At 41.8% G+C, this 23,723-nt stretch overlaps 1 protein-coding gene across 9 annotated transcripts in view; it reads right to left on the bottom strand.

Annotated features, from left to right (window-relative positions):
• Positions 1-3,620: 3,620 nt before the first annotated feature.
• tenm3 (teneurin transmembrane protein 3) overlaps positions 3,621-23,723 on the bottom strand; it is a 627,437-nt gene continuing 607,334 nt past the window's right edge. For all 9 annotated transcript variants that reach the window (XM_079553229.1, XM_079553230.1, XM_079553228.1 and 6 more), the window contains 11 exons: positions 12,771-12,968; positions 12,616-12,675; positions 11,053-11,397; positions 9,870-10,114; positions 9,303-9,484; positions 8,355-8,557; positions 7,256-7,366; positions 6,325-6,467; positions 6,018-6,142; positions 5,797-5,927; positions 3,621-5,721 (listed from right to left, as the gene is read on the bottom strand). In XM_079553229.1, coding sequence (XP_079409355.1) covers positions 4,966-5,721; positions 5,797-5,927; positions 6,018-6,142; positions 6,325-6,467; positions 7,256-7,366; positions 8,355-8,557; positions 9,303-9,484; positions 9,870-10,114; positions 11,053-11,397; positions 12,616-12,675; positions 12,771-12,968 — 2,499 coding nt within the window. In that variant the 3' untranslated portion in view covers positions 3,621-4,965. The remainder of the gene's footprint in view (positions 5,722-5,796; positions 5,928-6,017; positions 6,143-6,324; positions 6,468-7,255; positions 7,367-8,354; positions 8,558-9,302; positions 9,485-9,869; positions 10,115-11,052; positions 11,398-12,615; positions 12,676-12,770; positions 12,969-23,723) is intronic.

Raw genomic sequence — 23,723 nt, 5'->3', positions numbered from 1 at the left:
AACCTTCTATCCGGGCCTCCCCTAAATGGTTAATTGAATGCTGATGAACAGAAACGGCTGCAACGGGCTCAGAAATACATGAGGACTCATTTTCAAACAGTCTTGTTCACTGATGAGCGCCGTGTAGTCCTGGATGGTCAACACAATGGAGTAGTGAATGGTTGGTGAATGACCACAATGTCCCAACAAGGCTGTGACGTCAGTAAAGAGGTGGCGGAGTCATGTTTTGGGCCAGAATCATGGTGAGAGAGCTGGTCGGCCCCTTTAGGCCCTTTTAGGATCCCTGAAGGTGTGAAAATGACCTTTGAAAAATATGTGAAGTTTCTGACTGACCACTGTCTTCTATGCTACAAAAAGACGAGTTGTGCTTTCCCGAACAAGATCATCTTCATGCATGACAACGCCCCATGTCCTACTGTAAAGAATACCTCTGCATCACTGGCTGCTATGGGCATAAAAGGAGAGAAACTCATGATGTGGACCCCCTCCTCCCCTGACTTCGACCCTGTTGAGAACCTTTGGAGCCTCAACAAAAAAAACTTCTATGAGGGTGGGAGGCAGTTTTTATCCAAACGGCAGCTCTGGGAGGTTATTCTAACATCCTGCAAAGAAATCCAAGCAGAAACTGTCCAAAAACTTACAATTTTAATGGATTTAAGAATTTTGAAGCTGCTGTCACACAAGGGCTCCTATGTTAAAATATAACTTGACCTGTTAATATTTTTTTGATTGAAATAGCTTTAGATTTCAGTAAGTATAACCTCCTAATGCTACAAATACAACAAATGACCATTTTCAGTTAATTACGAGCTTTAAAATGTATTAAAACGATGAGTTGCATAATAACTTGGAACAGTGGATTTTGAGGTTTTTACTATATTTATTTTTGAAAAAAATACTGTTATCACTAGGAAATTTTTTCCACCACATTTAAATGATCATCTACCAGTTAAAGACTTAAAAATTATGCTGACTCTCATTTGAGTTGACAATTTAGAAAATCTTAGAAAAATGTCATTTGCATAATAATTTGGAACGCAGTGTATATATATATATATATATATATATATATATATATATATATATATATATATATGTATATATATATATATATATATATATATATATATATATATATATATATATATATATATATGTATATATATATGTCTATCTCTCGCTCTCTCACTTGCTCACTCTATTTCTCTCTATCTCACGCGCTCTCTCGCTATCATGAACTGTCATTTGTATTTCTGAGGCGGCTAACTGTTTTTTTGTTGTTGTATCTTAGTGGATCCAAACCCATATGGACTGAACTAGAATGGACCAACCACTTATCTGGGAAAGTAACTGTGTGGAACACAGTTACAGTTAAGAGCCTCAAAATTAAAGTGGCAAAAGATTTCAATGTAAATTGTCTTCAATAAACTTTAAATATCCGCATCCTATAAACACACACTCATGTACTCACTCTGACAAAATGGTGTCTCAGATTTTTACTTTGTATTTGTATGATTGAGTTATTCAAGATAAGTTGTACCACATTTAACCCTTAATTACACCCAAGCACATTTTTGTGCTTTTGGACTTTTGTTTTTTGCATAACTCCTACATTTTTAAAGCCAGTTGGGTGAAACTTCCCCAGGGGGTGTATTTTTTGGTGATCTAAAATAATTTTATGTCATTTGGATTTTTACCCCATTGTAAACACTCATAAAAAAAATACTCACGTTAAGGGAGCTTCGACACAAAAATAGGCTTGAAACTTTAGAGAGGTATAACTCAATGACGGAACAATATTTCTTTTCACTTTTTATTTTTATTTTGAAGGTCTGACTCTCCTCTTTCCATACATATAAAAATATTATAACTTTCATAATGTTTTAACCCTTTCATTGCCACCTTTCTGACCCAAAGTTGCTACAGCGCATGCTCCAAAAACAGAAAAAATTCCATATTTTTAAAATTTCAAACCCAAAATGGGAAATATCTGGTCTGGCTGATGTGGCCTGATGTCTGTGTGAAATGACCCGAAGGATTTGTTTCTAAGTTGAAATTTGTTTACGTAGCGGCAATTTTAGTATAACATGTTGCGTTGTGGGAGCTTCCACACAAAAATGTGCTTTTCACATTAGAGAGCTATAAAAAAAATGAAGGAACAATATTTTTAAAAACTTTTTGGTTTTAATTTGGAGGTTGACCTCTCCTCTTGTCATGCATATAAAAATAATCAAACTTTTAAAATATTAGAACCCTTTCATTGCCAACTTTCTGTCGCAAAGTCACTAAAAGGGGCTTCCATTGTGTGCCCATTGACTCCATAGACTTACATTATTTTTCAAAACGTTTCTATAAAACGGATTAAAAATTTAATTTCAAACTTCTGCATATTTTCTGAACCTTGAGGCTTCAAACTAACGCCCTGACACAGTTTTTTCACCTTCATTGAGTTAGAGCTCTCTAAAGTTTAAAGCACATTTTTGTGTCGAAGCTCCCTTAACGTGAGTTTTTTACTAAAATGGCCGCTACATAAACACATTTTTACTTAGAAACAAATCCTTCGGGTCATATGTCACAGACCTCAGGCCACATCAGCCAGAACAGAAATTGAAGATATTTCATTTTTTGTGTTTTTTGAACATGCACCATTGTAACTTTGGGTCAGACAGTTGGCATTTGAAGGGTTAAAATATTTATAAAATTATAATATCTTTATATGTATGAAAAGAGGACAGTCACACCTTCAAAATAAAAATAAAAAGTTTTTAAAAATATTGTTCCGTCATTGAGTTATAGCTCTTTAAAGTTGCAAGCACCTTTTTTAAAGGTGTTACATACATACATAATTTACACCAAAAAAAAGAAAAAGTGCCTTTAAAAGCAAATCCTTAAAAAATATTCTGAATGACTTTCCATCCACTGCATTGTTTTTATTGTCTATTTTGGAATCAAATGTCACATGGCATTGATTCTTTTGTGTCGGTGTGTTTTGTTGCATATTTTTTTTCCTTTTATTGTGGACATTTTGTTTTTTTGTTTTCCTTTTCTTACTGTTGTTGTGACCCCATAGTTTGTTTGACAGCAGGATTTTTCAATAGAATAAGACTTCACAATAATTACAAAGGCTGTCATTTATTTGTGTTTATGCCATGTGTTGTTGAAATAAACAAAAAGTGAAACTTGAGCATTTGTACTTTAAAGGAACTATACAGTTTAAAAAAGTTAAAAAGTTAAAAAGTTTAAATTATGTATTTTCCTCCCCCTACATGTTCCAGCCATGTCCTAATGTGTAAAATGAGCCCAGAACTGTTCATCACAACTGCCTCTAAAATCCTGCACTGTCACTCAAAAAGGTGTTGATTCGGTCCGAAGTGCCTTCATGCACGAGCTTAGTATAGAAGCTGCAGTTACATGTATGACCTGAGGTGGCAGTAGTGAGTATAAAATGACGAACCTGCATCTAGCCCCTTTAAGTTAGCAGCTTTATCCAATATTACACCCCACCAACACACAACCGTTTTTTGGCAACAGGCATAAAAGCATTTCTTGCTGATGGAGCCCTAATAAGAGTAAATGAACACACAAATTCTCCAGGTATTTTCAAGAATTTTATTTTTTTTACCGTATAAACACTGTACATAAATTACTTTCTCTGAGACTAATATTGATGTACGGATAAGTGGCATTTCTCAATCTTCCAAATAAAAAAAAGAGAAACCCAAAAGACGTCGTCGACTTGTCTCAATTGAAAGAAAGAAAAACATCTGTAGCATATGGTGTCAAACAATCTTTCCTGTTCCTTTCCTTTGAAATGACTTGAAAAGATTTGCCGTTCCCTCCCTTTTTTTGTCAACACACAAACACAGAAAGAAAACTCCCCTTTAAGAGTACAGAGACCCACAATCAATGAGAAAACATCCACGTCAAGTTTTGATCTATTACTGTCACTTGTTAAAGTCACTGATGGCGATGCGCTGTCCCTTTAAGAAACAAGCAAAAATTAGAAGCAACAGTTGGGGACTACTCACAGCGACCCCGCCCACCCCCGAAAACCATGACAACATGTTTCTATTGCAAGCAAAACTACCACCTCCGACCGATAAAAGCACAAGGTCTATGCACCGTACGAGTCACGTTTTGTAGAAGTGAGGTCTCTGGGAACGCAGCGTCCACGGCGGCTGAAAATGTGTCCACTGTCCGGGCCGTAGTGCAGACCCGGTGAACGCACAGGGGTGTGGTGGAGAGGAGCGGCTTTAAAACAGGTTTAAAACAGCCCAAACTGATCATAGATATCAGAAAAAAAACAAAGAAAAACACAACTTAAATCCTGGTTTAGTTCAGCGATGGTCCGTTCTGCAGTGGTGGTGGTAGTGGAGTGGTAAGAGTAATTATAGTGGTATAGATAATAGTATGTAAACACTTTTTAGTTCATTTTAATATCTCCTTTTTGACTGAAGCAAATGCAAGTTCATATAAAACAAAGCAAAAAATCCAAACGAAAAGTCCTCCATACAAAGGTTAGTCCTTTAGTGTCTGTTTCTCTTTGAGAGTCCTACAGTTCTGCCTGGACCCTGGGCTTGCACAGACCCAGTTTCACGGGACAGTTTACAACTGTCTAAATGCTTCGGGCGACTCGTGACGCTGCTGAAATGCTCTTCGAGAAAGTCCAACATCCCACTGTTTCACAGCTGCAGCTCACGAGCCTCAGCCCTGCCCGCACAGACAGGGAGGGGCATGCGTGCAGGCTGTTGAAGGCAGATAAACAAAAGACAAAGGCATTGTTTGGACTGAACCTGATCGGCTCAAGTGTTTTACACTGGGTCTCGATTGGTTTGGGGTCAGTGCATTGAAGTGATTGTTACCATCGAGCGGTGGGGACCATCTTTAAAGAAAAAGTAAACAAACATTGGGTTTTCCTTCAGTTTTGTGACATCCCTGTTCAAACTGTCCGTCCTCTCGTGGCCGTTACCTCCGGCCGATCTCGCTTTGCCGCAGGAACTGGATGTTGTTGGCGCTGTCCGCGAGCTCTGGGTACTGCTCTATGGACAGGACGTAGTACCCGTCGTATCCCAGCACTTTGCCGCTGCTCAGCAGCTGCCTCTTCTCCCCCTCCGTCCACAGCCGCACCCCCTCCTCTCCGTCTCGCACTCTCTGCTGCTCGCGGGCCCAGGCAGTGGACAGCGCCCTCTGGCGGGCGTGCTCCAGAATGCGCGCCTTCTCCTCGTCGAGCGTGGTGCCGTAGCGGACGTGCAGAGCCAGTGCTCCATACTGCAGCTCCACATCAGCGAAGCGCCTGGTGCGTCCGTTCATCACGGTGGTGGACTGGGACACGGTCACATTGACCCCGTTCTCCAGAGACTTGCGCCCCGAGGTGAGCCGCAGCGCGCTCAGGTCGTTCTCTGGAAGGCTGGTCTTGATGAAGTAGTGCGTGTCTCGCCCCTCCACAGTGAAGTGCAGGTCCTCCAGGTAGAAGGCGTTGTTGAGCACCGCGGCCACTTTGATGCAGTCTTCGTTGGCGATGTTGAGAGCGTTGGTGACCACGCGGCCCTGCACCACGGCCAGCATCACGCCCTTCCCCACCAGAGACCGCGCCGTGGAGAACCACAGCCAGGGCCGGCTGTGGTCTGAGTGCCGCCGGCTCAGCTGGATCTCAGGCATCCGCTCAAACGAAAGGAAGGCCTTGGACTGACGGGTCACCTCCTGCTGCACACCCGAGATGGCCTGGAGGGGGCGCAGAGAGAGAGTGTTATTTTCACACAGAAAAAAAGTTGCTCTAATTCTACTTTAGATACTTACCGGTAGGTCGTCCCACAGTTGACTCTTCTTCATCTCCAGTGAGGGCTGCGTTAGGTCAAACTTAGGAATGGGGAATCCTGGAATGGCGTTGTGGAGGTGGAACCCGAATGTTACCAACCAGATGTTTATGTCTGAAGAAAGACAAAAGAGGACATGTTTGGTCTCTGCATTTGATCTACAGGTATCTAAAGTTATTATTATTACACATAAAGTCGTCTTACCTGTGACATACTCCTTGACTTGGTGCACTTTGCTGATGGGGTTGTTGCCCCTGAACATGTACAGGTTAAAAGGCTGAGGGTCTTTTCCAACTCTGGTCCAGGTGCTGATGTCCGGTGTGGTCCACCTGAACACATTGAATACCCCCAATGTCATTAAGTTGGGAGAATGGGCTATACAGAGCTATACAAGACAATAGACTTTAAATGTAGATACATAAATAAACCTTTTCTGTGTCTTATGAAGATAGTATATTTGCATTATGAGTTATTTGAGCGATCATACAAGAGCAGAGGGACGGATTTGTACCTTCCAGCCGGGATGTCGTAGTCCCTGTCTCCAAAATGCAGCAGGCGCGTGAGGGGGTCGTACAGTCCCCCGTGGAACCCGATCACCAGCACAAAGTCCGGGTTCGAGTCATAATACACGTCCCCGTAGGCTGTGTACTGCACCTGAACAACATTCAGAAGGAAAGATCATTAAAGTACAATTTAAGACGTAGAGTTTGACATTTTTTGGGATGTATATTATTTTCTGTTCTGTTGGATATGGCCGCATGATCTGATATAAGAAGAGATCTCATTGTAATCTCTCTGTAAGTCTTTGAGCTACTCTGCGGAGCTTATGTTGAACTTTTGTCACATATTTCCACAGACACCATGTCTATATGTTTCAATCAATCAAACTTTATTTAAGTGTTTTTCATACCGAAAAGTATCACAAAGTGCACGCCCCAAATAAGAATTGAATCTGTGATATAAATTGAGTAAAATAATGTATTATAGGAAGGTTGAGGGTTCGAATCCCAGCTCCTGAAGATGCACACTGTCGCTGTGTCCTTGGGCAAGACACTTCACCCACCTTGCCTCCAGTGTCTGTGTACATTGGTGTAAGTGTAATGAAAGTGTGAATGGTTCCTTGCTGTAAAACGCTGTTATTAAGGCAAAAAAGTGCTATATAAGTTGAAACCATTTACTATTTAGTATCCTTAAAATTATTGTTAATAATCCTATAAATCTTAAATCATCATCTAACAGACGCAGGAATGTTTTTGTGTTTTTTTCAGCCGATCAATCTAGAAAGAAATCTTCCCCAGGACAGGCTCGCGACACATTTTTGGGTTATGACCCACCAGTTGAAAACCAGTTTTCTTAATAAAATTGCCACTACGACTCATGTAATGGTGAAATACTGCATCAAACTTGGTAATGAACTCGACTCCATGTGACTCAGCACGTACTTGTTTGAGCAGTAGCCCGTTGTTGCTGAAGACGGCCAGGGGCGTGCCAGTGTTGTCACAGGCGATGTAGAACTCCTCTCCACTGCTGATCTCCATCGCAAACACATGACCCTGGGAACAAGACACATCCATGTTACAATTAGAGAAGAAAGGCAAAGAGGCACGTCAAATTTAATGCTTTTTACTAATTAGTGTCAGTCTCTCCTGGTTCAGTTTTTATCGGTTCATTTTAAAACCTCATGTAGCCGTAAATAATCCGTGCATGCAAACATATAGTAATTATTGTAGCTCTTGTAGCTTTGACGGATTCATCTAAATAAAATAGACTTGGTGGTGTGATCGGGGTAGATTTCCTGAGCCAGTGAACCGTGTGAAGCACTAAATTCATTTCTCAAAGTGATCTGTGAGGAAGGAAGAGTCTCTAATAAAGATGGTGCGTTTCCTTGAGGTTGGTGGTGTCGGGGCAGTCACTGGAGGGGAACTAGCCCTACGTAAACAACATAAATCAAAACTCATGGAAGCGCCGCAGAGGTAAGGGAACTTCATACAGGCAGAGGAAGTGTATCCGCACGAACTGGAAGATTGATCACAATGTACGTTGAGTGGTTGATCAGTTAGCAATGTCAAAGGATGTTTCTCCATTTGGTCTTTTTATGTTTAAAGCTGCTACGTTTTAAATATAAAAAAAAACGTTTAACCCCTTAACCCCCAGTCGAACCGATTCCAGTTTAACCCCTTAACCCCTGGTCGAACCGATTCCAATTCAACCCCTTAACCCCCGAGAAAACCGATTCCCGTTTAACCCCCGGTCGAACCGATTCCCGTTTAACCAATTATCGTTACTAAAGTATATTGATTTCTTTTTTTGCCTCTCTGTTGGCACTGCCTTCTCTCGTTTGACTGGCTTGTAAAGTAAGATTTGTAATTGAATTTTAGACAATGTAATAGAGAGACTTGCCATGTCACACAATATGTTAATTTATATACTGTATACTAGTTTATTATTTTTGACAGAAACCCATGGACAGCAAATAGAAATGGTAGCTGTTTAGTTTATTTGTTGGCTAAATAATGGCTGTAAGGTGTCTCAGTGTTGTACCTGTAGGTCGTAGTAGAAGGAGGTGATCTCGGAGCTGGAGTGGTTGTACACGTGTGTGATCCTGGTGGGGTAGTTCAGGTCAGCGTAGAAGAACTGCAGGTGCTGACCCAGACTGTTCCGGGACGCCACTCTCCTGCCCAGTCCGTCGTATCGGTACTGGATGGTCCAACCGGCCGCTTTACTGTAGACGCGAACCAACAGACCTGACGAAGAAAGAGGAGAGAAGAGGCTTAGACCAGCTCAAGACATTTACCACAATCTAGTGTTCAATGCCATCATTTAATATATAGGAGCCTAATCAAATCCCTGTTTTAGGAACCACTTAGAAAACCCATAAACATTGAATTGTATCTTGTTAGATTGGCTCCACAACTTAGAGCCATATCCTGTGGCTACAAGTCCTTTCAACTTACAATAATGACACCTTTTGATTTAATAACGTCACCACCGTCACTATACGAAGGAAATCTTTCATCTAAATTATGTTTCCCTGACAGAGAACACTTTCAATTTCATGCCAGTTTTTGTTTCATGTGGTTATGCCAAGTAATTAGAGAGAGATACTAACCTGCCATGTCCACTTCAATCAATATTATGAGTGCAGCTATGAAAACTGGACTGGATTTTAATTTTCCTTGGCAATTGTTTTTATGGTGAAGCATTCCCAATATTTACTTAGAAGTAAATATTGATGAAATATCCTCGAGTGGCAACTGAGGTCCTAGGCTCATTTTACAATCTCCTTTTTTTTCCTGCAGCCACAAAACAACTTGGCGAGTCGATGCTTTCCTATCAGTGTTGTGTCATTAGACTTTGACTTCAGGGACAACGGGTCGGTGAGGCTTACACGCAATGCCAGTGGAGATGCAGGACACTTGATTCACCCCGCATCAGCCGAGTATGGCACCCTTTCTCTTTGGACCCCAAACTGATTTTTAAGTGTCCTACCTTTGGAGTTGTACTCGAATATCTCGGCCCCTCTCTGCCGCAGGAAGCCGTCCTCGTCGAGTCGGTACTGGACGTCTCCGAGGCGTGTGATTCTGTCCCGGAGGTCGAAGCGCAGAGGCGTCAGTCTGCCACTGTTCCCCGGGTTCAACAAGTGCAGATTCCCGTTCAGGTCGTAGTTATATCTGAGAAACAATCACACAGTAAGAAACGGAAAAGGCTCACGACTGTTTGTGAGACACTGTATTTTTGTCTGTTCAAGAAAAAATTAAAAGGGCTGTTTTGTGTCAAGGTTTAGTGAAATTTGTTTGTGAATGCGAAAAATCAGGTACTGGGTCAAAGATAAATAGCAACACTCTATCCTCCCTTCACTCTGCCATTTCAGCCGAATGCTACAAACTTCCTCAAACTCATCTGTCTAGCAGCTGCAAAACCAAAAGCTTTCTTCCCTGCCAATGTCCAGCCTCCCTTGCAAATCCATCAGTCTCCCCTATCACCGAGTGAAGGCCAGTTTAGGCCTTCAATAACCTATCCATCTCACTTAATGTGTGCAAGTTCAAAATCCCATACCTCCACATCATCTTCTCATTGAGGAACACGCTCTGCAGCTGACCGTCCATGTCGTACTCGTAGCCGTATTTGGTGGTGTTGGCGAAGGGCCCGATCTTGATCTCCCGCTTGGTGACGCGGCCCATGTTGTCGTACTGAATGGTGATCCAGTACATGAGGGACCTGAAGATCTCGTACTGGATTTCCTTGATGCGCCCGTGTTGGTCGAAGTGCTTGGTGTAGGTCATGACGGCGGTGGAGATAATCTGAGGCAAAGAAGAACAAGACGGTGTCAAAATCTCAAGTTGAGGACAATGTTTTATTTTTAGACAACCTTGATGAAAGATGCGATGATGAACTTATTGATTGACACCAGGAGCTGATGATGAGGAAGACCATGTCACAAAACGTGAACATTTCTTTGTTTTTAACAGACCCTTATTTATTCAATATATGGGCCTTTTTTTGGACGCACGTTGTTGTGGTCGCTTTTTTGTAGCCTTTAATTTCCCTGTATGGAAATTTGTCCTCAGCATTTGACCTTTCTTTAAACGGTGCTTTAGAGCAACCTGTCAGGAGCAATGAGTAACCACAGAGTAGTGCCCTCCTGAGCATGAATCTTGAGCCACAGTCACACAGGTGCCCCCACCAGGCTAAAGTCCTCCTAAAGTATTTCACCTGGATGGGACGCATGTGTGAATGTGGCTTTAGCTGTAAGTATCTGGATTAGCCTACATGCATATGGAGCTTAAAAATAGACTTAAAAACATTATTTTGAACACCTCAGCATTGATATTTTACAATTTGAAATCATGTCTTTGTAAGAATCTCATAGTAACAGGGAAATACAAGCGTTAGACTTTAACTGGGGCTCCAACTGTTGGCAGCAGTAGGAATAACTAAAAAAATAACTCTCAATTTCCATTTACGGCATGGTTTACAGCTTCAGCACAGCCTGATAAACACTCTTTGAGCGCAGAACGTGATATAATGTTGGATTTTGGGCTTTAAAAATGTGAAGGACAATTGTGGTTTTGAAGTGCTAACATTGTAGAAGAAGAAACAGCTACGTTATAACATGGTTCAAAGCTCAAAAAAGGTAGATTTTTCATGATACGTCTTTAAGGAACTTGAACCCCCAGACACCTTCATCAACACACATTTTGTCATTGATGTGTAAAGCCGCTTTCACATCTCGTCTCACCTGATTGATGTCGTAGTAGATGACCCCAAACTTCCCGAACTGCTCCACTTTCCCCGATATGTCGTCGAACTGGTACAGGTCGATGGGCAGCGGCGTCTCGTTGATCACCGCCTGCATGCTGGTCACCCTGAAGCTGTTGTCGTAGGTGTAGTCGAAGCGCGCGTTCACCATGCCGTCCTCGCTGAAGCGAAAGATCTGCCTGTCCACCAGGGGGCCGATCTGCCGGTAGCGGATGGAGCAGATGAAGCCCTCGCTCTGCAGGTTGACCGTCTTGAGAACGCCGGCCGTTTCGTCATAGGTGAAGCTGACGCGGGTGGAGTCGTACAGGATCTCGGCCAGTTTGTTCTATCGGGAATAATTAATATGTGACATGAAGACTGGTTAAAAAGAGTACATCAAGCACTACTGCAGAAGTTCTCAGACTGTGCAAACTGTACCAGTGATGGTTCTATTAAGAGATTTATGCTTTAGTAATGCATTTAAATTTGGTGTTTTTCTGGTTTAGACGTCGTTTACACCCAGTTTAGACATTATTAGTCCAATATATGTCTGTTTAGACTATAAACCTCATTAATTCTCATTTACATTAATAACACTAGAGAATCCATAATAGTAGCTTAGTCTTTTTCGACAGAACATGTTCCGAAAAAGGCGTGAAAGTGTGAAACTCTGAGGCAGCAACAAGCCTCCTCAGTTCTTCAGGGCCTGTTAACCTCTTAACCCCCACAGTAAACAAGTGTATTTTTTCCAATTCGGCATTACCTAGATCTAAACACTTCTTACAGCCTTACAAGCCAGTGTCACACCTCATTTGAACGCTAATGCCTTCAAAACTGATGTATATAGATTTTTTGTGTTGTTGCCATTTTTTTTTTCATTATCTTTTTATCACTTCTTCGCTGCTCTTTTGTCACTTTTTTGACGTTTTTCTATATCCCCTTTTTGTCACTTTCTTGTTGCTTTTTTGTCACCCTTTTGTTGTGTTTTGTTTTGCGTTTCTTTTATTCTACTTTTCATCTCGTTTTTGTCGCTGTTTTGATGCTTTTTCAAGAAGCTTTTAGATTTGATTAAGGTTGAACTGGAGAAAATCCATTCTGTTAAGGTGGGGGTTAAGAGGTTAATCAAAGCCCAAAGCTAAAACTTTTAAATGTGTTAGAACAAAAACCAGCATGGTTAAAAATATTTCACTCTTCTCAGTTTTGTCACAGGAGGAAACTCTATATTTAGAAAACAATAAATGACTTTAAAGTTTTGTTGTTGTTGTTTTTGACACGTGTATAGTTCCCATAGTATCCCATATTACAGCTAGCCTTCTGGAGTCGCCCCCTAGCCACTAGGAGGTGGCATCGCAGCAATGTCAGCTCCCCGCCATGAAGACCCATTGGTTTAGACCCTTTTTAGACCCAACTTACACCTGATTTGATCTTCAGCTAGGCCTGGTGGTACTTGGAAGATCAAATATTTAATGAGGTGGCATGTAGTGAGAAAAGTTTGAGAACCACTGGACATAAAAAGATAAATTATGAACAAATCGGCCGCAACAAACAAGATTATCTCCATTACCTGTCTGCGGTACTTGTACAGAATTCTCCGTCCAGTGCCCAAATGTGCCACTCTGAGGAGCTGATGAGACACAGAAACAAAAACATCAATGTCAACCTCTAAAAGCGACAGACACAGAAACGATAAAGACACATATTACAATAATATCCTTGTACCTGTCCGTCCTCCGAGTAGTCGACAGTGACGGAGGCGTTGCTCTCTGGTGGGGTGTAGATGTTGCGGTAGTAGCCGATGGAGCGGATGGTTTGCATGGTGTGCCGCGCCACGCTGGGCATTGTCACCGCCGACAAACGATCCCCCGAATCGTAGTCGAAAATGTACTGATGCTGACTGTGCAGGAGCAGGACCATGGACTGGAGAGAGAGGGAAAGGGAAAGAAAGAAGAGAGGGTGATTATGTGCTTGCTTTTCCTTTGTTCTGGAGAATCAAACACAATAAATACATCCCAACTACAGTGATAGTCCTTTGTTGTTGCATTGTAAGCAGATTTTAGATGATACACCCATTGGTTTTGAAGGAGCAGGGACTTTACTCAAGCATTTCTATTAGCTTCTGTACAAGGAAAATATCCAAGTGGAGTTGAAGGGATTTTCTAACAGCGGGACAGTGTTCGATCATCAGTCCGCCATCACCGCATGAGTTGGCAACAAACGAAGGCGCAAAAAAAAGTCTTTGAGATCTTTCTTAAAAATCACCAGCCCCACACTGAACCCTCTCCTACCCTCGCTCCAGTCCCCCACCAGGCAAAAGCAAGAAAGCACTTCTCTCAGCACAAACTCCCAAAATAGATTTTCCTTTGACCACAGCGCATCTTTACAGCGGCTTGTTTTAGCCTCATCAAAAACGTGAGAAAAGAAACCGAATGCCCTGATTTCCGATGCAGGCAGTGGTCTACATTTCCAAAGTGCGTTATGTTACACAGCAGCCTCTCTGACCCTGTATCACTCACATGCAGTACATGACACATCCCCACAGTGTCACACACACACAGATGACAGAGTGCCCTTTCATTTTGCTTTTATTTGAGTCAGTATCTCGACATTTTTAGCACCATCTGCCGGGGCCGTATCCCGCTGGCCTCTGGGTGAATGTGGCCTGGAAGACACAGCGGACTCTGCATTTTAACCAGTGCTTTTAAAAACGACCCGGGGGAAATTAGCAGGACTAGAGTTAGCATTTGAGTTTATTTGTGTTTGTAAATAAAGGCATGGGGGATAAAGCCTCATACAATGTGACTGCTCGTGGTGTCCAAATGTGTTTCAGAAGAGGGAAAAGGGATCAAGATAGCAAAACAATATATGCAAATGTAATGTTTTACATTATTGATTGACTGCGGAATTCTTCCGCAGTCAATTATTGGTTTTCATGTTCTTTATTATTATTCCTCTTCCATCTTTTTCCCGATTTTCTAGAGCTTTCAGCACCTTCATGCTTTGTGCAATTTATGCAAGTTATGCATCAAAACGTTCCGCATGTTGAGGAGAAGGGTGCTATTACTTTTGGGACTTCTGCAATTTACGGTTTTCCCGCAATCGGCCGAAATGTCGGAGATTTTTCCCATTGACTTATAATGGGGCTGCCGCAAATCCATGCTTTTCTGCACTTTTTTCTGCATTTTCTGCAATTTCTGCACTTTGTGCATGTTCAGCTTCTGCAACTTGTGGGTTTTGAGAAAAAATGGCCTTCTGCAGTTTTCCAGTTTTTTTATACGACAGTTTGAAATTTTTGCATTGGTGTGTATGGGGGAATCCAGCCAATGGGGAGACTCCAGGCCTTTCAGCCATTTGTGCAGCTTCTGCCAATCAAGCACTGAGGCCATTTCAACAGTTTGACCAGTTTATGGAATATAAAAGTTTATGCAACATAATAATTTATGCAAATTAACCACTTTATGCATTTTAAACCGTTTATGCAACTTAAGAGTTTATGCCATTTAGGATTTATGAATTTTAAAGCATTTATGCAATTTACATAATTTATGCAAATTAACCCATTCATGCATTTTACCACTTTATGCAGTTTATACAGTTTATGCAACATGACATTTTATGCATTTTACCAGTTTATGCAAATTTGATTATGCAATTTGAACAGTTTATGCAATTTCTGCATTCGCTTCCCGCATTTCCGCAGTCAATCGCAATGGCGCAGCCATTGCATTTCTAGTTTGGAATGTTTTTGAATAATGTACATATTAATAGAGTAATTAAAAAAAAAATGCTATTCTTTATTATATACGGCAGCCGTCAAAAGTTTGGAAACTTTTTTTAAACGTTTCAAATTCTTGAAAATCAATGCTTTTGCTTTGATTACGGCTTTGCACAGTTTTGACATTTTCTCAATGAGCTTCACGATGTCGTCACCAGAAAATATTTTCACTTCGGGTCTCCGGCCGTGGTGGTGGCCTGGCTACTGTGTATAAACATACATACACTTGTCGCTTACTGCCCACCAATGCCTACAGTAGTTTTGAACTGCAGCTCTTTTTATTTGAGTCAGTCACCCCTGTTTTGTGTGCCATTGTATATCGCCCTCCAAAGCATAACAAAGATTTTATATCTGAGTTCTCAGAATTTCTGGCCGAGTTTGTCCCATCATATGACAACATCATAATTTGTGGGGATTTTAACATTCATGTGTGCTGTCCATCAAACCCTTTAGCATCTGAGTTCCTCTGCTGGTTAAACACCTTTGACATGCCACAATCAGTACATGAACCCACACATAATCTTGGCCACACACTGGACCTTATCATCTCACATGGACTCCCTGTAGTACTACAGGAAATATCTCGGACATGCATCTCAGATCATTTCCCAATTCTTTTTAATTTCTCTGCACCCCGTTCTGCATCCAACCCCCTCACTGCACCCTCCCGCCGCCGCATCATTTCCTCCTCCACCCCTGCTCAGTTCGCCACTGCCTTTAAGACCTCTGCTCTGTACACAGAGACAGTTGTGGCTTCCCCTGTCTGCCCAGATGATGCTGTTTCCTCCTTCCACTCCACCTGCACTGCCATCTTGGACAGTATTGCACCATTTAGGTGCAAATCTACTAAAATCAAGCCAGACCCGTGGCTCAATGAAACCACCCGAGCCCTGAGGCAGCAATGCAGACAGGCTGAGCGCAGGTACAGGAAGGACAGGCTTCAGGTGTCTGTGGAGATACTGAGGGAGAGCCTTGCTAGCTACCAAAAGGCAGTCAGGGAGGCGAAATGCCAATATCTGTCGTACATTGTCTCCTCCAGCTCTAGCAACCCTAGGGTGCTCTTTAACACCATACAGTCTGTAATTAGTCCTTCTGGCAGCGTGCTGAAGAATGTTTCTGAATCGACATGTGAAAGGTTCCAGAAGCATTTTGTGGACAAAGTGGCATCAGTGAGGATGGGCATTGGCTGTAATGCTCACTCTGTTGTTTTTTATACTCCTCCACTGCCCCCTGCTGTTCTCAAAGAGTTCGAGCCTGTGACACTGTCTCTCCTCTCTGAGGTGGTTCAGGGGACGAGACCCACAAACTGTCCTCTAGATATCATTCCATCCAAAGTTCTCAGAGATGTTTTTGACACAGTTGGCCCCTACCTTCTCGCTCTGTTTAATAGCAGCCTCAGCACTGGATCTGTTCCTGCAGCTTTCAAGCATGCTGTGGTTAGGCCACTATTAAAAAAACCTAATCTTGATCCTGCTGCTCTGTCGAATTTTCGACCTGTCTCTCACCTACCATTTTTGTCAAAGGTTTTAGAGAAACTTGTTTTTATTCAAATGCAGACCTTTTTAGAAAATAATTCAATCCTGGAGAAATTTCAATCGGGCTTCAGATCCCGTCACAGTACAGAGTCAGCCCTGCTTAAAGTCCACAATGACATTTTGCTGTGTTTGGATTTGAAGCAGCCAGTGCTTTTAATGATGCTGGACCTGACTGCGGCGTTTGACACCGTGGACCACGCAGTTCTCCTCTCCCGGCTGGCGGAGCATATTGGTGTTCAGGGCACGGCCCTGCAGTGGTTCAGGTCTTACCTGACTGACCGGAGCTTTGCTGTGATGGTCGACGATTATTCCTCCTCTTCTGCCCCGCTGTCATCTGGGGTGCCTCAGGGTTCCATCCTTGGCCCGGTCCTATTCTCACTGTACATGCTTCCGCTCGGGTCCATCATTTCTAAACATAATTTGTCCTTCCACCTTTATGCTGATGACGTCCAGATCTATTTACCGGTGCTTCCCAACACTGCCTCTGCTCTCGAATCACTCCATAGCTGCCTTTTGGACATTAAACTATGGCTTGCTCAGAACTTTCTCCACCTGAACGAAGCCAAATCTGAATTTGTTCTTTTTGGTTCCGGGGATGTCCTTCAATTTCATTCCAGGGTCATGGGTCCAGTTCGCGATGCAGTTCGGAACCTGGGAGTCATCTTTGACCGCGAGCTGAATTTTAAACAACAAATAAATGCTGTTGTCAAAGCCAGTTTTTTCCAGCTGCGCCTTTTGAGCAAAGTTAAACCCTTTCTCTCGCGCCAAGACCTGGAGAAGGCAATGCACGCGTTTATCAGTTCTCGGTTGGACTATTGCAACACTCTCTACTCTGGCCTTCCACAGTCGTCACTCCACCGGTTACAGTTAGTGCAGAATGCAGCAGCCCGTCTTCTCACCGGTTCATCCAGACACAGCCACATCACTCCCGTCCTCTCCTCCCTGCACTGGCTCCCGGTCCGTTTTCGGATTGATTTCAAAATTTTAATGTTTGTTTTTAAAGCCCTTCATGGTCTCGCTCCGTTATATCTGACTGAGTTGGTGACCGTACATCGCCCCAGCAGAGCTCTCCGGTCTGCCGATCAAATAGTTCTGGACGTGCCCAGGTCCCGGTACAAACAGTGGGGCGATCGTTCTTTCAGGGTTGTAGCGCCAAAACTGTGGAACAGCCTGCCCCTCAGTCTGCGTGTTCTCACTGAGCTGTCCCTCTTTAAGTCTAGATTGAAGACACATCTTTTCAAACTAGCTTTTAAGACTTAGATCGCACTTGTTTTATTGATTGATTTTTTAATATTGTTTTATCTGTCTGTGAAGCACTTTGGTCTTCCTTGTGTTGTTGTAAGGTGCTATACAAATAAACTTTGATTGATTGATTGATTGACTTCACAGACTGTTAATCCATTTCAGGTGACGACCTTATGAAGCTCATTGAGAAAATGCCAAGAATAAAGAGCAGCATTTTTTGAAGAATTTAAAATATAAAACATATTTTCAGTTATTTCACCCTTTTTTGTTTCCTACATAACCCTGTGTGCTCATTCATAGTTTAATGCCTTAAATGAAAATCACACAATGTAAAAACTGCTGAAAATAATGAAAAGCCGATACGTTAAAAGCGCTTCCAACCTTTTGGCGGTACTGTATTTTTCTTAATTGTTGGCTCGGGCTGTAATAATCTTGCTCAATTTTAAGGTTTATTTGTTTGGACAGCTTCTGACTTCTGACTGGACAGTCAAACTACAGGCATCTTTCCAATCCTTTATATTATTATGATCATATAAAGTGAGGATTAGAGTATCGAATTGCCGTCACGCACAAGCTTACTATAGAAACTGCAGTTACACTTATGACCTGAGGTGGCAGTAGTGAGTATAAAATGGCCAACTTGCATCTAGCCCCTTCAAGGTATGTTTTTTTTTGTCTTGAGAAACACAAAATCAAAACATTGCCCTGATCTAAGCCATGAATATTTTTTTGTTTAACAGTGACCTATTGATTTCTACTTGAACCATCGCTGATATTTTTGTGTCTATTTCCTCAGCACTTCTTTAGACTGACAAACCAACACTCTGACCATCACCAGAGAAACTCTGACCCCACATTGGTCCAAGCAGAGAAGCAGTTTATCACACGCTGCCTTTATTCTGTCGAACAGCAGTATTTACAGCCCGTTATGAGCCTCTTAATGGACTGACCCTCTGCTGGTCCACACAGGCTTTTAAACCCACCAGCGCCACAGAAATAAAGGCTCCGCACTTTTCATCCGTCAATTCCTTTTAGCTTTTAAAGAAAATGTCGACAAGTGCTTCTTAAATGGGCCAATTCACTCAGACAGGCGCGTTTCCTCAGATGATCTGCAGATAAAGTTGGCCAAAAAAAATTGGTTCAGCTCATATTTGGTGCGATAGAAAAAACACTTATTTGTACACTTATGTTGTTGCTACAAATTCAAAGGTGTCTGTGTCATTTTGGAAAGAAAAGACTGAATAGGAAGACGTTGGGAAAGTGAATGCCGTTGATTCTATATGATACTAATACCACTATTGCTTCAACAACTGCTGCAAGTACGTACACCTTTCTAAATGTTACTTGGCAATTTAGTCAAAAACATTGTCTTTAACACTCTCATTTGTAGGTCAACTTCAGTTTAACAGGAAAGTACAAAAAGTTACTTGTTGATTTTATGTGATTTTATTGGGCCGATAGTGGCGCAGTAAGTAGAGCGGGTCGTCTTATAACCAGAAGGTCGGGGGTTCAAATCCCGGCTCCTGCAGGTGCACACTGTTGTGTCATTGGACAAGACACTTCATCCACCTTGCCTCCAGTGTCTGGTTTCTTGATGGAAAAGCGTTTTATAAGTTCAGACCATTTATGTGTCTTTTATTTAACCAGGAAAGTTCCTCTGAGATTCTCATTTCCATGGAGTACTGACGCCAGAGGGGACTCTATTATACATGATTTTAGTCATAGGGGAAATTGGAGCACCTTGTGGAAAGGCAGACGGGGAGAACTTGCTAAATTCACACAGAAAGGCCCCATCTGGCCTTAGGAAAGAAACGGCTGAGCCACTATGCAGCCGGCAATTTCTCTTACATGTGTGCAATTAACATATTAATTGTGTCATCTTCAGGTAACACTACTACGCTTTTTAAAATATGAATACATACAATACATAGCTATGTTCTTTTTCTAAAAGTCCATAAACTATTCCCAGGCCTGTTTTGAGCTTGTCTCTGCTCAAAATGTGTTCATCACGGCACCAGAGCTTCCCATTAATTAAAAGTGAAAGCTTGTTTTCACAGTTTTTACAATGTATCATTCCCAGTACTGCTTGTACTCTCTCTGCACTTTCTCTCACTCCTCACTGACTTTCCTTTACATAAACATTTGCTACCATTATACAATGTAGAATATCAGTGTAAATGGTCTCAACTTGTCTAGCTCTTTTCTCCTTCATAAGGCCCAAAGCGCTTTACAGCAAGGAACCACTCACCCATTCACACCCTCATTCATACACCAATGTCCACAGACACTGGAGGCACGGTGGGTGAAGGGTCTTGCCCAGGACACAATGACAAGGTGCACCTTCAGGAGCTGGGATTCGAGCCCACTACCTTCCACCTGCGCCACTGTCGCCCCACTTTAAACCACGCCTACGCCCATCGATGATCCCCTCTCTGTGTCTGTCTGGTATACGAGCCATAATCTGTATTTGATTCGCCCCCATCTGTTCGCACGGCCACCGCTGTCTGGCGGCGATCGACACGTCGCAGGAGCGCAGGTGGAGATGTTATTGAGCGATCATGCAGAAAAGCACAAGCTAAACCCAAGGACAGTTACCAAACCGCGTGTGGCAAATAACGGACCTCTTCCCAAACAACCTTCAAGAAAAATAAGCGGTTCCCTTAAAAAAAAAAAAAAGCAGGGCCACACAGCAGCCACGGGGTCACAGTCTGCAGATGTAACGTTCTCTCACAGCAAAACAACACGCAGGCTTCGGCGAATTCAAAGCAGTTAGCCTCGGATAAACCCTGGGGTCATGCACACAACAGAACAGGGGAAGACTAAAGAGATATACACAAAGTTGAAGGCTCAGTAAGAATCTGAATCATGCTATCCACAATTTACTGTGCTGGTCTTTCAACGGAGCTAAGGTAAAGTGAGGTAGGCTTTGCTGTCCTTGAAGTAAATCTCTACTTTTCAGTGGTTAAAGACAGAGAAATGCAGATTTTGAGGCAGAAACTTTGACTCGAGGATCAGCCTGTTGTGCATGTTTGAGGTTGATGAGGTCTGGAACATCAACAGACAAAGGGACAACATGCAAACTACATTTTCTGTTATGCCAATCCTCCATGCTCGATTTACTCATGTTTATTTGTTTACTCGTCTATAAGGAAGGAGAACAAAATCCATTTCATTCACCGACTAATATTACTATAGGTTTTTCAGACAAAATCTTAAAACTTCATTGACTCGCAGCGAACCGGCCAACAGAACGGACAAGGATGTGTTTCAACAGTTCAGGCTTTGCAATGGTCCAGTGACCACATAATAATACAAATCCGAAGTTTAAACTTTAAACCTAATCACAGAAGGGATAAATGAATTTGAATAGCAATTTTGATCACAGGCAAAGTAATGGGCATTAACCTCTGAACCCCCGCCTTAACCTCCAGTTCGACTTTACTAAAATCTTGAAGCTTCAAGACTGGAGAGCAAAAGTGTAATGCCTCATTTGAAAGAAAACTGATTGTACCTTTTTTGTCACGTCGATGGCACGGTTTAGTCACATTTTTGAAGCCTTTTTGTCTCTTTTTATGTCTCTTTTTTGGTTGTGTTTTCATTTTTGTGTGTGTGTTATTGTCACCTTTTTCACAATTTTTAGTTGTTGTTTTTTTGTCACTTTTTTGTTATTATTGTGGCTTTTCTGGCATGTATTTTGTCGCTCTTTTGTTGCTGCTTTGTTATTGTTTTTTGGCATCTTTTCATCACTTTTTTGTTGCACTTTTCTATCTTGTTACCGTTTTGGTCGCTATATTGAGGCTTATTTTCAAGAAGCTTTTAGACTTGGGTAAAGCCAAACTGGAGAAAATGCACTCAGTTCAGGCATGTAAGGGCTTAAAGTAAAACATATCGATAAAATGAGCCTCAGATCCAGGTCTATGATCCGAACAACTTCCCTCGTCTCCATTGTTTTTACCTTCCTCTAAACCAGCTGTTTCCTGGCAGCGCAAACCTCAGCATCCTATATTCACCATCCCTCTTCTGAACGGGAAACGTTACCTACAAACATACAAAGTGAGCTGTCGGATGATGCACTCATTCTGCCCCTCATAACCGTTTGTTCAAACATGGCTGGCTTGATATATTATTACACTCAGCAGACCTTACTATTTCTATTGTTTCTGTTACTAGCCCCAAAATATGATAAAATATGTATATAAGAATACAATCTGGGACTCAACCCAAGGGCCAGAACACCTCTTCTAAGCAAAAATACATCCCAAAGTTAAACAAACACGCAGATACATTCATAGCCTTTTGCCTTGGCTCCTTCCTGCAGCTACACACACACACACAGAGGAACAATGGACAGCTATTTAAAATAATGCTACTCTTTTTCCAGACAGACCCATCCCTCGCTTTTCACCTCCGGGATGCTGCTGTCCGGTGATTAGTGATAAAAGTGCCTAAAATGTCCGAGTCTAAAGTAAATCTCATCAGTAAGAATGGGAAGGCGCAGTTTGTCTGTGCTTAATGTGAACAACAGTAACCTGGCGCCCTCTAGGGGACGAGCACCTTCCCGCAGGCAAGAGCGGGAGATCACCTCGTCCTCCGAAACAACGGTCCTGATGACAGATTGTCTTAATATTCCGCTGAACTAGAACATAAAGTAACATATAATAAGCCACTTTGAATGACTTTGAATTAGTGCAAGTGAAGAGTGTATTCTTCCTAATGGCTAAAGAGTGGTGGAGAAAGTAAATTTCACTTAAGGAGACAATAAAAACACACAGTTCAAGTATAAGAATGCAGAATTTGATCCACCATTCTTGTAGCCAGAGATAACCATGAAAGGATTCGCTCTCACTTCCTCAATTCCAGCTCCTGTCCCCGATAAAGTCAGTGTCAGTGCAGCCTCCATCCTTTAAAGCTTAGTGGCTGAACTCTGGAGGTTCTGTTGTGACTTTTTAATCTCTTAACCCCCGCCTTAACCGAGTGCATTTTCTCCAGTTCAGCTTTATCCAGGTTACACACTATAGGCCAGTGTGGTGCCTCGTTTGATAGCTAAGACCTGCAAAGCTCATCTAAATGGATCTTTTTCTACATGTTGTCGACACCTTTTTCATTGCTTTTTGTTGTTGTATTTTAACACATTTTTGACACTTTTTCATCACTTTTTTGTCACATTTTTGTTGCATTTTCATGCTTGTTTTCCAACTCATTTTTGTTGCGATTTTGACACTTTTTTCAAGAACATTTTAGATTTGGGTAAAGCCAAACTGGAGAAAATGTGCTCAGTTAAAGTGGAGGTTAAGAGGGCAAGAGCACTACATGTTTTTTTTCTCTTCTATCTGACACTAGATATTGTTTATTATAAATGTTTGTGTGTGTTTTCCCGTGGAAGTATGTAAACTGGGTTAGGCATGTTTTAACTTCAGCCTAAACCCTTTTGGTCATGTCATACACGAATAATGAAAATGTTTGTTTAACGTTTAAAGAATTGAAATGACCGAATAAACTACTACAACTACAACTACTACTACTACACTAAGAGCCTTCTACAAGTATTCACTTTAAGTTTACTCTATGTCCTCGAGCAGCGTCACTTAAGCTTCATGTGGTAAAAAGTGCCTTTCACAGCCAGGCAAAAACCAAAAGAGTGAATAGATTACCAAAATAACTGTTAAGGTAGCCACTTTCAAATATACTTCAAGTGAAAAGTAAAAGCTTTTGGCATTTGGATTTAAAAACTACAGAAAGTCGTACATTGTATAAGCATTCTTTGCATTATGTTATGTAACTAGTGTTTCACATAAAAACAAGTTGACTTTGAACAGATCTTTGTGTATTTGGTTGATAATTTTAAGTGTTTAATCAACAATCCCCTGTAAATAGAAAAAACAGTACTCTTTGAAAAGGGTAAAAATAAATTGTCTAAACCCGGACTATCCCAGATCTAAATGCAGCACTGTCTTGCGCTGAGGTGAGAGTCGCTTGTATTGGTGAAGTGTTAATTCTATGTAACAGTAGAAGTTTATTTTTGCTCTTAAGACAGAGGCCAAGGTTAGCTGACTTTCTTATTTATCTCACTTTTCACTTCTCGCATGTCATCTTGGCTCTTGGCTCCGTTTGCTTTTGCAC

Source organism: Gobius niger, assembly GCF_951799975.1.
Source record: "Gobius niger genome assembly, chromosome: 3".
Classification (NCBI taxonomy): Eukaryota; Metazoa; Chordata; class Actinopteri; order Gobiiformes; family Gobiidae; genus Gobius; species Gobius niger.
The sequence above is the reverse complement of the archived record's forward strand: the minus strand, read 5'-3'. Positions and strand labels throughout refer to the sequence as shown.